The sequence below is a fragment of the Silurus aristotelis genome (assembly GCF_946808225.1).
Source record: "Silurus aristotelis genome assembly, chromosome: 10".
NCBI classification, from domain to species: domain Eukaryota; kingdom Metazoa; phylum Chordata; class Actinopteri; order Siluriformes; family Siluridae; genus Silurus; species Silurus aristotelis.
This window is the reverse complement of record NC_139583.1, coordinates 24,470,160-24,484,919: the sequence shown is the minus strand read 5'-3', so window position 1 is coordinate 24,484,919 and position 14,760 is coordinate 24,470,160. Positions and strand designations below refer to the sequence as shown.

The following is a 14,760-nucleotide window of genomic DNA, read 5'->3' as shown; positions in this document are numbered from 1 at the left end:
AAATGTACTTAAGTATCCAAAGTATTATGATTTATGTCTATTATAATTCTTGGCACAAGACTCATTGCTCAACGATCTGTTAATAGAATGATGTTGATTTTGCAAACACTGATTGATATCTATTTAAATTAAAATTATTTTCAACTACTTACAAATAAGGCCATGGTTGTTGTGGCAAATTGGAATCAGGTTACTTCCATCATTTTTTCCTCTCAAAATGTTCTGCCTGCTGTTGAACTGATGCTGCACTCGTCCCTGATTGGTGGCTTGTTGTGTGCTTGCCCAATTTTTTATCCACTCAAACAATAATAAAGGTATGACTGAATTCAATAATATAGTTAATTAGAAAAAAGGTGTTTGACTTTGAAATGTAGTGAAGTGAAAGTAAAAGTCTCCCCAAATGGAAAAATTTTCGTATTCCTTGTCTTTTATGGACAGGGTATACGTGTGTATAAGGCCATAGTTTGTGAAGAAAATGTGATTAATCGATTAATTACTGCATCTAATCTTCTTCATAGGCTTTCCACTGGGTTTTGGGGAATGGTTGTGGTAATTTGTTTTATTCACTTACAAGAAAATAGTGAAATCAGGCTCTGATGTTTGGTGATGGGGCCTGTGGAGGCACTTCAGTTCATGGCAAAGGTGTTTAGTTCAAGGTTTAGGTCAAGTCTCTATAGAAGCAAGATCTTTCTCTGCAACATATACAAACCCTTTATTGAGCGTGCTTTTCTTCACAGTGACATTGTATTACTGGAACAGGTTTGGGTCTCCTAGTTCAAGTGAATAGAAAGTGGTTGGCTAGACATTCAAAGACATTCTATACAATAGTGTGTCTCCAACTTTGTGGTAACATATAGTTGAAGAACCACATATGGCTGGCAAAGTCAGGCGTCTTAGTACTTTTGTCCATAAAGTGTATAAGTGCTCTTGAGTTTATTGATGATAATGATATGCCTGATAGAGATATTACATGAAAAGAGCCGATGAAATGTAAAAGGGCACTAGCACTATTGGTACACCATGTCATTTTGGAGTGAATGGACATGCTGCCATGCTTGGTCATCTTAATTAAAGACAAATCTAAAAACTACAGAAGATATTGTGTTCAATTGTGTGCTTTCAACGTTGTTGTATAGGTACACATACAGGTATGGTGGTCAGTGGTGCACTTGCTTCCTGAAATGTATAGTTTACCTGAATCGTCCCAAGTACACCTGTAGCCATGCAGAATCGGGAGAGTCTACCGAACTTTAGTGGTGGGGGGCGTCTATTCGCCTATTGATTAACCATTTGTAATAAATTAGTGTTCCTGTGGTTATTTTTTTATTTATCAATTTAAAGATATTATAATAAATACGCGTGACGCATCTGATAGACATTATAGAAACATACAAATATGTGCAAAACTGAGATTTGTACACCCCTACAACAAGCAATGAATGCTGAATAGACTTGCCCCTTAGTGCCTTATCCGACATTCAGTTTAGAACGAACCATTTGCGCTGTTGAGGGGTGTGCACTGTAGCAGTTAGCTAGCAAACACTGCAAACGGCGCAGGCAAAGCGACGTCCTAACTTTCAGCTATAGCGCCTGTCCTATTTGCACACTTGTGGGGGGGAAATACTCCAGTTATTTCTTTTTATAAGTAAAACAAAACAAACAGGTAACCTAACGCTCACCTGGCACCACAATAAGACATACAAGAAACTGTTAGATTTGGCGGAAGCTCAGCAGCAGGGTTGTGAATAATCGAGTGCTTGACTAGCTAGGTTCTGCAGCTTAGCAAAGCAGTTAGCATAGCAGGCGGCTGGCCATTGCACTAGCAACTATTAGCTCTGGACAAAAGGTTATATATATATATATATGTTAATATTGGTCGTGTTAATTGTCTAACTAGCTGCTCGTACATATAATAATTAGCGAGGGAGACAAAAAAGGGGGTCCAACAATGACTTCCGAATTGAGTAAACGTCAGGCTAACCAAACTAGCCGAAACGTTCATTATATAGCTAACTAGCTAGCCAAATAATTTTGTACTATGTAAAATGTAATGTGCATTAGATGAATTAGGATTAGCATCATATAACCCATCTTTCATAAAAGTTTAATTTCAGATGACTGGTTACAAATTAGGACTGCTTACCATTCTACATTTCTTTTCTTTTTAATGAGAGTAAAATGCTGAATGGCATTCAAAATGATGTTAATATTTATTGCATGCCTGGATTTAGCTGTTAAAGTTGTGTTGATTTTTCCCCACACAATTTGTATATTAGGTTTCAAATGACTATAAGTACAAAGAAGAAGAAAGCTACATAACAGATTTAGAAGCCTGTACGATAATTTAATGAATGAAATAAATTGGATAATTTTTCATTAAATCACATGAGCTCCTAAAGATGAATAACAAGAATTTACCTGAATTTTGATTATTGATCCAAAAAATTCAAAATTCTGCAGTTGCAGGGAGATGAGGTGATGAAGGTACCTGGGGTCAACAGTGCAAAGTAATTGAGAGTGTGTTAGAGAAGTGAAGAAAAGAGTGCAGGCAGGGTGGAGAAGAGTGATAGCAGGAGTGATCTGTGAAAGAAAAGTATCTGTGAGAGTGAAAGGGAACATTTATAGGACTGTGGTGAGACCTGTGATGATGTATGGTTTAGAGATTGGCATTGAGTAAAAGACAGGAGGTGGAGCTGGAGGTAGCAGAGCTGAAGATGTTGAGATTGAGGCCCGATTGAGATGGTTTGAACATGTGCAGAAGAGGGACATGGGTAACATCGGTAGGAGAATGCTGAGGATGGAGCCACCAGGAAGGAGGAAAAGAGAAAGGATGCAGTATGCAACCTGTCAGACCCGGCCTCAGATCAATAGAATAATTGATAAATAGATGATCGAGTGGAGAGTAGTCAAGTAACATGTTTTTTCTATGTCCCAGCAGCAGCCGTGCCCCGCCGCGCGCCGACCCCCAGCGGAGCTGTCATGTGGCAGGAGGCCCGCAAACATGAGCGCAAGTTGCGCGGTATGATGGTGGACTACAAGCGTCGTGGGGAGCGACGGCGGGAATACTATGAAAAGATTGTAGGCAGAGATCATGCTCTAACTCGTCGCCGCCCTTAATGATGTTTATACAGTGCATGAAAATACAACTAGTGTTTCTGTTTAGATTTTTCAGTAGTTTCCCACTAATTTCTCACTCTGAACAACGCATAATCATGCAAGATCAAACCTGTTATATTTGTTTATAGCAGCTGATATGTTTTTCAGTCCATCCTTATGCCTAGCATGTGATCTGTAAGAGAAACGTAAAGGCAGTTTATTGCCGCTGTTGACATTTTGCATTTTGTGGTCCTGCTATGTTTGTTTCCTTGCAGAAAAAGGATCCAGCTCAGTTCCTGCAGGTTCATGGCCGTGCCTATAAAATCCACCTCGATCCGGCTGTAGCCCTAGCTGCAGAGAGTCCAGCCAACATGTGAGTTCCTTGTGACTGCAGTTTTTGCCTGGACTTTGGATTATGTTCATTGTTTTAGTGTTTGTTACAGGATTTGACAAACCAGTGGCTCAGCTTGCTCAGGATGTAAAGATTACACATCTGTGCTGTTAGAGCCCTGCAAATGTTTTTTTTTGTCTGTCTGTCAATGTCTGGAATAATGCACTTCACAAGCTAACTAGTTCCTCATACTTAATGAGCTGCATACACCAACCAGGCATAACTTTATGACTGGTGAAGTGAATAACACTGATTATCTCTTCATCATGGCACCTGTTAGTGGGTGGGATTTATTAGGCAGCAAGTGAACATTTTGTCCTCAAATTTGATGTGTTAGAAGCAGGAAAAATGGGCAAGTGTAAGGATTTGAGCGATTTTAACAAGGACCAAATTGTGATGTCTAGACGACTGGGTCAGAGCATCTCCAAAAGGGCAGCTCTTGTGAACTGTTCCCGGTCTGCCGTGGTCAGTATCTATCAAAAGTGGTCTAAAGAAGGAACAGTGGTGAACTGGACACAGGGTCATGGGTGGCCGAGGCTCATTAAAGCACGTGGGGATCCAACAGACGAGCTTCTGTGGCTCAAATTGCTGAAGAAGTTAATGCTGTTAATGCTCGATGGGTCAGAACTGTTTTGGCAGCTAAAGGGGGAGCAACACAATATTTGTCAGGTGGCCATAATCTTATGCCTGATCGGTATATTTTAGCTAATAAATGTATTGTTTTCTTAAAGCAGACACCATAGATATGCAGCAATTATAATAAAATACTGGGAATCCCATTTTCTTTTCAGGATGCCTTGGCAGGGTGACACCAATAATATGATTGACAGGTTTGATGTGAGGGCGCACTTGGACTACATTCCACCTTATACGCCTTCTCTGATAAGCACGACGTGAGTAAATTTCTGTGTTCTAGGGGATAATGATTTGTGATTGTTACACATGGAAAATAAAAATAATAAAAATAATTATTTTGCTGAATAATACATTTTTATTTTTATTTTTTATAATAATATAAGTGTTTGGGTTGCAGGACTCCTGAGCAGGAGAGCGAAGAAAGAAAGTGCAATTATGAACGTTACCGAGGCCTGGTGCAGAACGACTTTGCTAACAGTGAGTAAGATTTTCCGTCGGCTTGAGACTTGCACAATTGTGCACGGTTAGAGTCTTGTGGAAACTGTGTTTGTAAAGTAATGTTGTCTCTTGTAGTCTCTGAGGAGCAGTGTTTGTATCAGATCTACGTGGACGAGCTGTATGGAGGCCTGCAGAAACCAAACGAGGATGAAAAGAAAAAGTAAGTCTATCTCCGCGTAGCTGGCTGACTGGTAGATTTGTGGTTGTTCATATTTAAATAAGGAAATCCTTGTTTTGATTTTTATTAAATTTATTCTTAAGGCTTGCTGAGAAAAAGGCTCAAATTGGCTACACGTATGAGGACAGTACAGTTACAGAATCTGATGCCCGGTCAGATAAAGGGGATGAGGAGAACTCGGAGAACAGCGAGTCTGAGGAGGATGAAGTAATTCCTGACATTGGTGTGTCTAATTTTCTTTCTGTTGTGGCTTTTTTGTTATTGAACTTATATATTTTTTGAAGATCAAGTTTAATTAAATTATGCAAAGGAAGGATTTAGCAGAATGCTCAGCACTGAATCATAACTTTTTTGTTTTAGTTTATATATCTTTACACTGATTTCAAAATTGAATATAGTAAAAAAAATAAACATTAACACCACTTAACGCCTTATCTGACCACCCTCTCTTAGGTGAATAAGAGTAAATTCCATGTCTACACCTTATAGGTGGTGTCCTGCAGGGTCTTAGGGTCCATGTGCTCTCTCTGGCTTTTGTGGTGTTAAACTTTTAACTTTATTTGATTTAAATTAATGGGTACACATTCATATTTTTGCCTTTTTATTTGATAAAGTAAAGGGGTGTGTGTGTGTGTGTGTGTGTGTGTGTGTGTGTGTGTGCGTGTGCGTGTGCGTGTGTGGTAGATATGGAGCATACCATACACCTTGGTCCTTAATTACTTGGGTTGACTTTGTTTACAATTTTGAATGTTTGCAAACACTGTGATCAGTAACTTGCTTTGATGGCAGATGCATCATGTTCCCAAAACATGCACACAGCTCGATTTTTGTGCACCCTGAATAGCTGATTTGTTGGTGCCCTTATACAAAGTTATCAGTTTATTTTTGGCTAAATGTTTGTGGGCTCAACATTCAGTACGTGTCGAATTCATGAATTTAGGAACGCTGAAGTGTGTGAATGATCTCGTTCTCTAGATGTCGAGGTGGATGTGGATGAATTAAACCCAGAGCAGGTGATGGAGGTGAACAAGATGGCCACTCCGTATGGCATGGCAGAAGGAGACTTCGTCTGGTCTGTTTGTTGTTGGCATTTTATAGAAATCCTATATTTAGGTCACATCTCTTGCCCTGCACATACCTTTTTTTTTTTTTTTTTTTTTTTTTAACACATCTGATGCAAATCATTCACTTAAGAAACCCTTAAAAAGTTGAATGGCATGTTAAAGCTGGGAAATACTGATATGTTCGCTGCTGGTGGAGTTATTGATGAGATATGACAGCGAGATGGATGGTGTGCGTGTGACAGACCGAATAACCGACATGCTTTTGTGGCAGGATGTTGAGAAAGGACAAGGAGGAAGTGGAGGCCATAAAGCATGCCAAAGCCCTGGAGGCCGAAAAGGCAATGTACTCGGTAAGAACGAAACCAGTTCTTCTGCTAGTTTGGCTTGTGAGGCCCTGTTGGTGTTTTTGTATGTAGGTACTTTTGGCAGGTAGCCAACATGTTTTGCGCAGATGCTATCTAAACGTGTGTGCGTGTCGTCAGGGCCGGCGCTCACGCAGACAAAGGCGAGAGTTCAGAGAAAAGTATATGAAAGGCAGACAGATCAGCCCTCCCAGGTAACCAGTATAAGCATTGCATCACCATCAACATCAAAGCTATAACACTGCGGCCTGTTTTACCGTGCTTCACTCACACCTCACGATTAATTACAGCTATGCCAGACGAGACAGTCCGACCTATGACCCCTACAAGCGGTGAGTGTAAGGATGTATAAATTTACCCTCCTGGTTGGTTGAATTGCATTTAAAATTCTTTTTTTTTGGGTCTTCTCTCAGTCCCCAATCTGAGTCAAGTTCCGAGTCCCGCTCTCGCTCACGTTCTCCAGGCAACGATAAGATCACATTCATCACCAGCTTTGGGGGCAGTGACGAAGAAGGCGCTGCAGCTGCACAAGCCCCAGCTACCGCCCAGTCAACCCATGCTCCCTCCAACCCTGCAGGTCATAGCAGGGGCTCCCGGTCGGTAACTTCCTTTTACTGCACTCCTCCTGGCTTTCTGTTGGATGTGTTCTCCTGTCAGCTATTTGTCTTGCACTGTGATATGATTTGAGTGTGTTTTATTTATTTATTTTTTATAAGGTCAAGTCACACACTTGGTTTGGATTTTTGTGTCAACTCTTTGGCATACTTACGCAGCTAAACTATGTTTCAGGAATTTGCACTCAAAGCAGTTTCTGAGATTCAGGGCTATTGCACGAAATGCTACATGGCAAAAGTATGTGGCCACCTTACCATACCCATATATGGAGCTTCCCTAACAAGTTGCCACAAGGTAGACACATTAGAATATCTTTGTATGCTATAGATTAGATATTTCCTTTCACTGGAGCCATGTTTCTGCATGACAATAGCGCTGTTTGAGTGGAAGAATTTGAATGGTTGAACAGAATCCTGACCCTACAGAGCACCGATGAACTGAAAAGATAAAATGCTGCCTTTGTCCGACATTAGTGCCTTATCTTAGTAAATGGGCAAATCCTCACAGCCCTACTTCAAAATCTAGTGGAAAGCGTTCCCAGAAGAGTGACGGTTATTAGAAGAGTGAAGGGTAAATAAATGTGGAATGAGCACATATGGGTTGATTGAGCGAGTGTCCGCATACTTTTGACTATACTGTGCATATGTAATTTACTTTTAATTGCCGCATTAAGTCAAAATCATCATAGAAGGATGGAAGGAAGGAAGGAAGGAAGGAAGATGGTAAACCACAACACTTCCACTTTATATAATATGCTTCCAGTTGATATCCAGTTTATAGCCTGCACCATGACACACTGTGTTTTTGGGCTTTTTTGGCATTAAAGCTTATAATAACTTTGAATGTTGCTGTTTTTATGTCTGTCCAGAAGGAGACGCTCTTCTTCCAGCCGCTCATCATCCTCCTCACGTTCTACCTCACACCGCTCATCTCGTTCGTCTTCGCGCTCCCGGCGTGGTCGACGTGCCCGCGGAGGACGTGACCGAGATGGTCGCCGTTCGCGATCCCGCTCACCCTCCCGCCACCGCTCGGACTCTCGGTCATGGCAACACGGAGGGCGAGGAAGCAGTTCTAGGAGACGCTATGAGAGGACACGCTCTCGCTCCACAGACAGGGACAGAGATAGAGGAAGGCACTACACATCACGCAGAAGAACCAGGTGGGTGGTTGGGGGGGTTGCATACAAGGTATGCAATTAATCATAGTGTAGCTTGTCAATAAATCCAGTGTCCATTATTTACTATCTGTTTTCATATTGCATGTTGGGGGGGAGGTTTGAATACCCACTTTATGCAGATAAATTCCCTGTAATGTTTTCAATCTGATTGTACAATACTGTTTACATAACTGCTTGTGCAACCATGCTTAGTGATGATCAGGTTATTCTTATTGGTCTGCCTTGTATATCTCTGAAATCCATTTGAGCACTAGACATGTTCACCACAGGAAGCTGTAACTTGATTTCCCAGGGAGGATTTTGGCTGCCTCTTTTAACCGTGTCAGCAAAATAAGGTCACTTCCTAGTGACCCCCACCGGAGATGTTCCTCATCATACAGTCATGTGTCCCTTTTGCAGGTCCCGGTCTCGCTCAGGTGACCGCGGTCGCCGTGGTGGTCGGAGTTCTGGGTACAGGAGAGGTGCCAGCAGCAGCCGGAGCCCATCTCGCTCACTTCCTGCTAGTAGTAGCCCCTCCCCTTCGTCTCGCTCTGCCCAGCCCACCGCCACTGCTGTACCTGACAAACTGAGAAAGTGAGTATGTCTGTAGTGCAGCCACAGCATACTGAAATCACTTTACTGTAGAATTGAATGGTATATTCACTGCTTGTTTAAAAATTAATAAACTGAAAGCAGGTAGTCTCTGAGTTACTATGGTTTGATTTAGGATTTTTGTTTATCTTAAAATGACAATAGTGATCCGAATTTCTTTTTCTTCAATATTACAATTTTCCTGCAATGTCTTAACTCGATATCTTCATGTTACTATGGTGTCATTGTAACTCATCGTAACTCGGGGAGTGTAAGGATTAGTTTTGGATTAGTGGTCTTTGAAATATATATAAGCATAGCTCTCTCTCTCACACTCTTTCTCTCTCGTTCTGTTTTTCAGGCCTGAAACTCCGGGTGGTAAAGAGACGGGAGCTGCCAAAGTCAGTAAGAATTTAATATGGCTCGTTTTGTTGCTAAAGACGCCTCCCTCACTCCTGACAGGCTGATACAGTTGTCAATCAGTTGTGAGGCGCCCAACCCACCTCATTCAATGCCGGCTCCTCAGAGAGCTCCCGATCTCATTTGAAATGTCATTAGATTAGCTGTCTCCATGGTGATCAACTCTGCCAGTGCGCCAGGCGACCACAGTGCCCTCCGTTTCCAGAACACAGTGGTCTTTTCAAGGGCACCTATTTCTGAACCTGTCTTAACCTTCATTGTGTATAATGTGTAAGAGCGAGTGTGTGAGATGCATGAATCTTAATATGAAACAAAAAGACTGTGTGTGTGTGTGTGTGTGTGTGTGTGTGTGTGTGTGTGTGTGTGTGTGTGTGTGTGTGTGTGTGTGTGTGTGTTCTGACTTTGTTTAAAATGTGGTGTTTTGTTAGAATTGTATGAGAGATCCCAGGTGCTTTGGCCTCAGCAGTGGGGCATGCTGGGACAGGCAGTGCAACACTACTCTTACTTTCCTGCATTTATGCACACGTTCACATTATCCTCTTTTCTGACGTCTCGCAGTTAAATTGAATGAAAAGATAAAGATGTTTTGTTGTTGCCTGCTTAAGTAAAATAAAGAACTGCAAAACCGGCCACTCCCATACACACCCGCACTCTGAAAATACCAGGGGCAAGAAGAAGACCATTGCTGTTGTACTGATATTTTACATGTGTTGCAGTGTTATATAGAGACACTCTTCCCCCCCTATTTGCTATTGTTTAAAAAAAAAACATTTGGAGAAAAACACGTACAGTTCGAGGCTATTTTCTAAATATCTGTGCCCTTATGTAAGCTCTGCTGTAGTATTACAATCCTCTTGCGTTTCCAAAGATGTCCTCTGGCATCATGTTCTAATAACAGCATGTCCCTTACAGCCCAAGATGACCCCCCAAGAGAAGCTGAAGCTGCGCATGCAGAAGGCTCTCAACAAGCAATGTGAGTCCAGCACTGTTTTCCTTCAGCACATTACACTTTATATAATGATGATGCCAATTTTCAAAATCCAGATTTAGAACTTTACCACTTATGATTCTAAGTGTCCATGCATTAAAAAAAACATTTTTTGTGCCATATAAACGCTTGAGTTTTTTTCTTCTTGCTCCTGATATCCACCCAAGATATATGTGGTGTTCAGAATCAGCTACTACAAGCTGGTATTATGTCTGTCTGTCTGTCTGTCTGTGGCAAGTAGAGACAACAGGTTACATGGCTGCCTCACAGCCCCAGGGACCCCAGTTTGATCCTGCTCTCCGGTTACTGTCTGTGTGTGGTTTCACGTGTTTGCACGTTTCCATTAGGTTGCTTGGCTAACGTAAATTGGCAAAAGAAAACCAATAAAAATCATTTAAAGTGTATTTTATACAAATCTTTCCAACCAGAGTCTGACGCTAGTGTGGAGTGATTATGTATGTGCTTAAATAGAAAGTAATTCTACAATCGATGGTTGCAACATCCTTTGCCTTCTAAATTTGGATATAATGGCATACAGTGTCAGAAACCACGTAGGCATGTATGCTTAGCTCATTCAGTGCGGTTTGAGGTAAGCAAGTGATTTTAGGCATGCATTCTGCACAGTGTTAAACTTTACAAGTTTACAAGCCTCTATCACTTTTGGGCCTCACCACTCCATTGCACAACAATGCAACTCGCTACCTTTCAAGAGCATTGCATGTTCAGGTTTTTGTGCCACAGAGTAATTATAATCTCTGTTTACATTTGGAGGATTTGGTATGCAGGGGGTGTGTGTCATTACCACATACCACATTTCTAATACTAAAGACTTTGTAGTAGTACATGTTGAATGAATCAAACTTACTTTTACTGTGTTTGTAACTGCAGCCAAGGCGGATAAGAGGGCAGCACAGGTCAAAATTCAGCAGCAGGAGCACAAGCGGCAGGTGAGTACCTGGTTTATAATAGATCTTATCGGAGAACCGAATTTTTTTATATATCACACATTACATACATATACACACACACACAATAATTTGATCCCCTGCTGAATTTACCCCCTTACAAAGAAATGAACAATCTATCATATGGTAGGTTTATTTTAACAGAAAGAGAATGAAAATAAAAATAAATCCTGAAAAAATACTATTGTATATAAATGAATTTGTATTTGATAGAGTGAAACAAGTGTTTGATCCCCTACCAACCAGCAAGAATTCTGACCCCACACACCCAAATTGGTCCTGTACCTTTAAAAAAAAAAAAATAATAATAATAATTAAAAAAAAGAATTCCTAATATCAACTCATTGTGTGTATAAAAGACACCAGTCACAGAATCAACCTCTCCCCCACCATGGGCAAGACCAAAGAGCTGTCAAAGGACGTCATGGACAGGATTGTACACCTGCACAAGGCTGGAATGGGCTACAAGACAATCAGCAAGAAGGTTAATGAGAAATAGACCTCTGTTGCCATGATAATTCAAAAATGGAAGAAATACAAGATAAGTCAATTGCTCTGGAGCTCCATGCAAAATCTCACCTCATGGGGTAAGGAAGATTCTGAGAAAGTTAAGGGATCAGCCCAGAATTACACAGGAGGAGCTTGTTAATGATCTAAGGGAAGCTGGAACCACAGTCACCAAGAAAACCATTAACACACCAAGGTCTCTCTGCTTGAGAATGCACATGAACAGGCTGTCTGAAGTTTGTCAATGAACACCTGAATGGTTCAGAGAAGGCTTGGGAGAAAGTGATGTGGTCAGATGAGACCAAATTTAAGCTCTTTGGCCTCGACTCGACTATGCTTGGAAGCAGAGAAATGCTGAATATGACCCCAAGAACACTTTGGAGCTGTTACTCTGCTAAGGGTACAGGAAGACTTCACCACATGAACGGGGCTATGCACTGTAGAATCTTGGATGAGAACACTGAAGATGGGTCATGGATGGGTCTTCCAGCATGACAATAACCCTAAAACATACAGCCAAAGCCACAATCTTATTGTCTTATAGCCCATTCCACATTTAATCAACGCAGCTCTTATTTCTGTTTGACCATTTTTATAAAAAAAAATTAATAATAAACAAATATAAAAAAAGCTTAAATTAAAGCCTTGAACGCAACACATTTATTCACAATGTTCTTTCTTCACTCATATAAAGAAGGGGGGGAAAAAAGTTTTTGTTTTACTAAGCTGCCAAGTCTCACAACAGGGACCACATGTGCCATAATGCACACATCCGCCAATTAAAACTGTCCGTGTGGAAACATAGCAAAAGTTCCGTTTGGTGTCCTGATGATTTACATAATTTATTTTAAAAAAACATAAACGATAAACAACATTTGCAATAATATTTTGTCTTCATGCTCTATGTTGAGTCTGCTTTCACTAATAATAAACATACATTTGCACAAAGCATCCAGATTTTTCCATATATTGATTAATTCAAAACTTAAAGTATTCATTTAGGTGCATTCAGAACAGATCAAAATGTGCGATTAAGGTCAGATTAATCACAAGTTAACTCATGCTAACTTTTATTTAATCAATTTAATTTGTGTCAATTTAATCGATTAGTCAATTTGATTAATATAATAGTGTATTGCATTAATTAGATATATAAAATTTGTATAAAGTATAAGAAAATATTTTTATATTTTAGCCAAGTAGGCATTTTATAAAAAAAAAAAAAAAAATTTATTTTAAAATTGTTAATGATCACAAATATTAATAATAGTTTGCGTTAATAAAAAATGACAAGCAATTGTTTTGTATTTCTTTTCCCTAACCATACCGAAATTGAGCTGAACCGTTAAATAAACCGAGGTACACAACAAACCGTGAATTTGTATTTTTATATATATGAGAGAGAGAGAGAGAGAGAGAGAGAGAGAGAGAGAGAGAGAGAGATGGATAGATATTAGTATGTATAATATGAGCACACACTGATTTATTTTATCTCTGTTTAGGAACGAGAAGGAGTGCTGAGAGCTATGGCACGCAAAATTCGCATGAAGTAAGATGTCTTTGTTAATGTGTAATCCTGTGTTCACACTACCAAGTGAGAACCCCCATGTCTTTTGTATGTTTTCTGGCTGTGTATGAGCACAGTTTATATAGCCTTTATGGCTAGTCAAACTTAAAATATTTCACACACTGATTGGTGTGAAAACTGGTTGTTTGATTTTCATGTTGCATAGCGACTAGAAAAGCATTCTAACTAGTTATATACATGTGCCAGAATGTATGTGTAAAAAAAAAATTAATCTCTGCGACTTCCTTTCAATCTTTGCTTTCGTTTATAATGTCTCTATACACATGTAATGAGAAGTCATAAATAACAGTATGAGGACCAATGGTTCTCCTATAGTTATAGGTTTTTCTTCTATTTTTGCATGTTCAATAATATAGGGAACTAACTGCAGGTAGGAACTAAAATTGAGTAGGGAACTGAAGACACATCAGACCACATGCTATAGGACTGGGCTGAGGAATCAATTGAGGCAATGATTTATTTATTTTTCATTTTTTTTCCCCACCATATAATGTCAGTTATTTTGCAGGGGATTGAGAAAATCTCAGTTCAAGTGCTTCAGTGAAATTGCGGCTTTGTGCCACATTTGTATGCGGAAAATGGTCATGTTGCTAGTGTTAACATGAGTTTGGATGTCTCTTCATTTTTCAAGTTGCATATAATGGTTTAATAAGCAATTTGCATCATAGGGAAAGAGAGCGACGAGAGAAAGAAAGAGATGAGTGGGAGCGGCAATACGGCCGCCAGAGTCGCTCGCCCTCACCCAGTTCCAAATACAGTGAGTAATTCCACACATTTCTAACTGTGAATTTATTTGTAGAATAACCTGAATGCCACTGAATGACTCTGTTACATTATGTCTTGATAATAAATATCCAGGATATATTTACAAAGATAAATCTTTTGTTTCTAATCCTAAATCTTTCATCTATACAGGTAGGGATTATGGCTCATACAGAAGGTAGGAGAAACAATGCTCTGCAAATGTACATTGTAGAATTAATTTAGTTTTATTAGCTGTAAGTAATCTTTTATTTTTTTTTATCTTCAGGAGGTCGCGTTCAAGGTCACGGAGCCCACACCATCGGTACTAAACACGAGCCTATCACTGATAGAAGACAGTGGATTTAGGAAGAAAAACAGGCAGACTATTTAAGGCACATGTTTGAAAAGAAAACCGAAAGGTAGTTGGGGGTAATTTGGCTCCTGATTTGCACCCTGTTTAAAGGTCAGACTGCCCTGTGGTATAAATGAATGTCTGATTTCAACAGAAACTTTTTCCTCCCTCATCTTATGTTTTAGTGCATCCAGAGGTACAGAGATGCATTAATATTCTTCTAAAGCAGGAAAAGTCTATGTATGAATGTAAACTGCTTTTGCAGAGAGGTTAGCTGTATATAGGATTAATTATTTCCAGTATGTGTCCTCATTTTGTATCTCCGACTGACTTTTCCCATCACAGAAATCAATTGTCTTGAAGGCATGAAAGACCCAGACCCAACGTTGTACATAATGTATTCACATGACAATTCATGACCACTTCAGAGCTGTGGTGGGAAAAAATTTCACTCTCAAGCTGTAAATACCAGTCTGCCATCCATGTTGTTTTACCCAAAATCGACTGCAATATGCTCAGAAATGAACTGCTCAAATAAAATGCTTCCAAAGTATTACAAATACATTTGAATACTGTCATTGTTTTATAAATGCATCTATAACATTAAAA

General features: G+C 39.9%; 1 protein-coding gene across 6 annotated transcripts; it reads left to right on the top strand.

The window, feature by feature from the left end:
* The first annotated feature begins 1,498 nt into the window (after window positions 1-1,498).
* clasrp (CLK4-associating serine/arginine rich protein) lies at window positions 1,499-14,713 on the top strand. Of its 6 annotated transcripts, none has more exons than XR_014535475.1 (21): window positions 1,499-1,663; window positions 2,939-3,078; window positions 3,372-3,469; window positions 4,279-4,380; window positions 4,521-4,600; window positions 4,697-4,781; window positions 4,883-5,022; window positions 5,775-5,871; window positions 6,135-6,213; window positions 6,346-6,419; window positions 6,516-6,557; window positions 6,639-6,821; window positions 7,709-7,999; window positions 8,417-8,590; window positions 8,949-8,992; window positions 9,920-9,980; window positions 10,884-10,942; window positions 12,970-13,016; window positions 13,724-13,812; window positions 13,971-13,995; window positions 14,086-14,713. XR_014535475.1 is itself a non-coding variant. In XM_083552989.1 (21 exons), exons 2-21 carry the CDS (start codon window positions 2,980-2,982, stop codon window positions 14,126-14,128), a joined length of 1,908 nt encoding a protein of 635 aa, XP_083409115.1. In that variant the 5' UTR covers window positions 1,499-1,663; window positions 2,939-2,979; the 3' UTR covers window positions 14,129-14,713. The 6 variants fall into 6 exon arrangements, 4 of the variants coding, with proteins under 4 accessions (XP_083409115.1, XP_083409116.1, XP_083409118.1 ...); XR_014535476.1 differs by having other exon boundaries at window positions 2,936-3,078; XM_083552989.1 differs by having other exon boundaries at window positions 8,949-8,988.
* Window positions 14,714-14,760: the final 47 nt, after the last annotated feature.

What these genes read in the sequence shown, in the direction of transcription:
- clasrp (XM_083552989.1), top strand. Translation starts at nt 2,980, where the DNA reads ATGTGGCAGGAGGCCCGCAAACATGAGCGCAAGTTGCGCGGTATGATG. An exon ending in AACGAGGATGAAAAGAAAAA is followed by an intron (nt 4,782 to 4,882) that starts GTAAGTCTATCT and finishes TTTATTCTTAAG; the next exon opens with GCTTGCTGAGAAAAAGGCTC. An exon ending in CCGAAAAGGCAATGTACTCG is followed by an intron (nt 6,214 to 6,345) that starts GTAAGAACGAAA and finishes GCGTGTCGTCAG; the next exon opens with GGCCGGCGCTCACGCAGACA.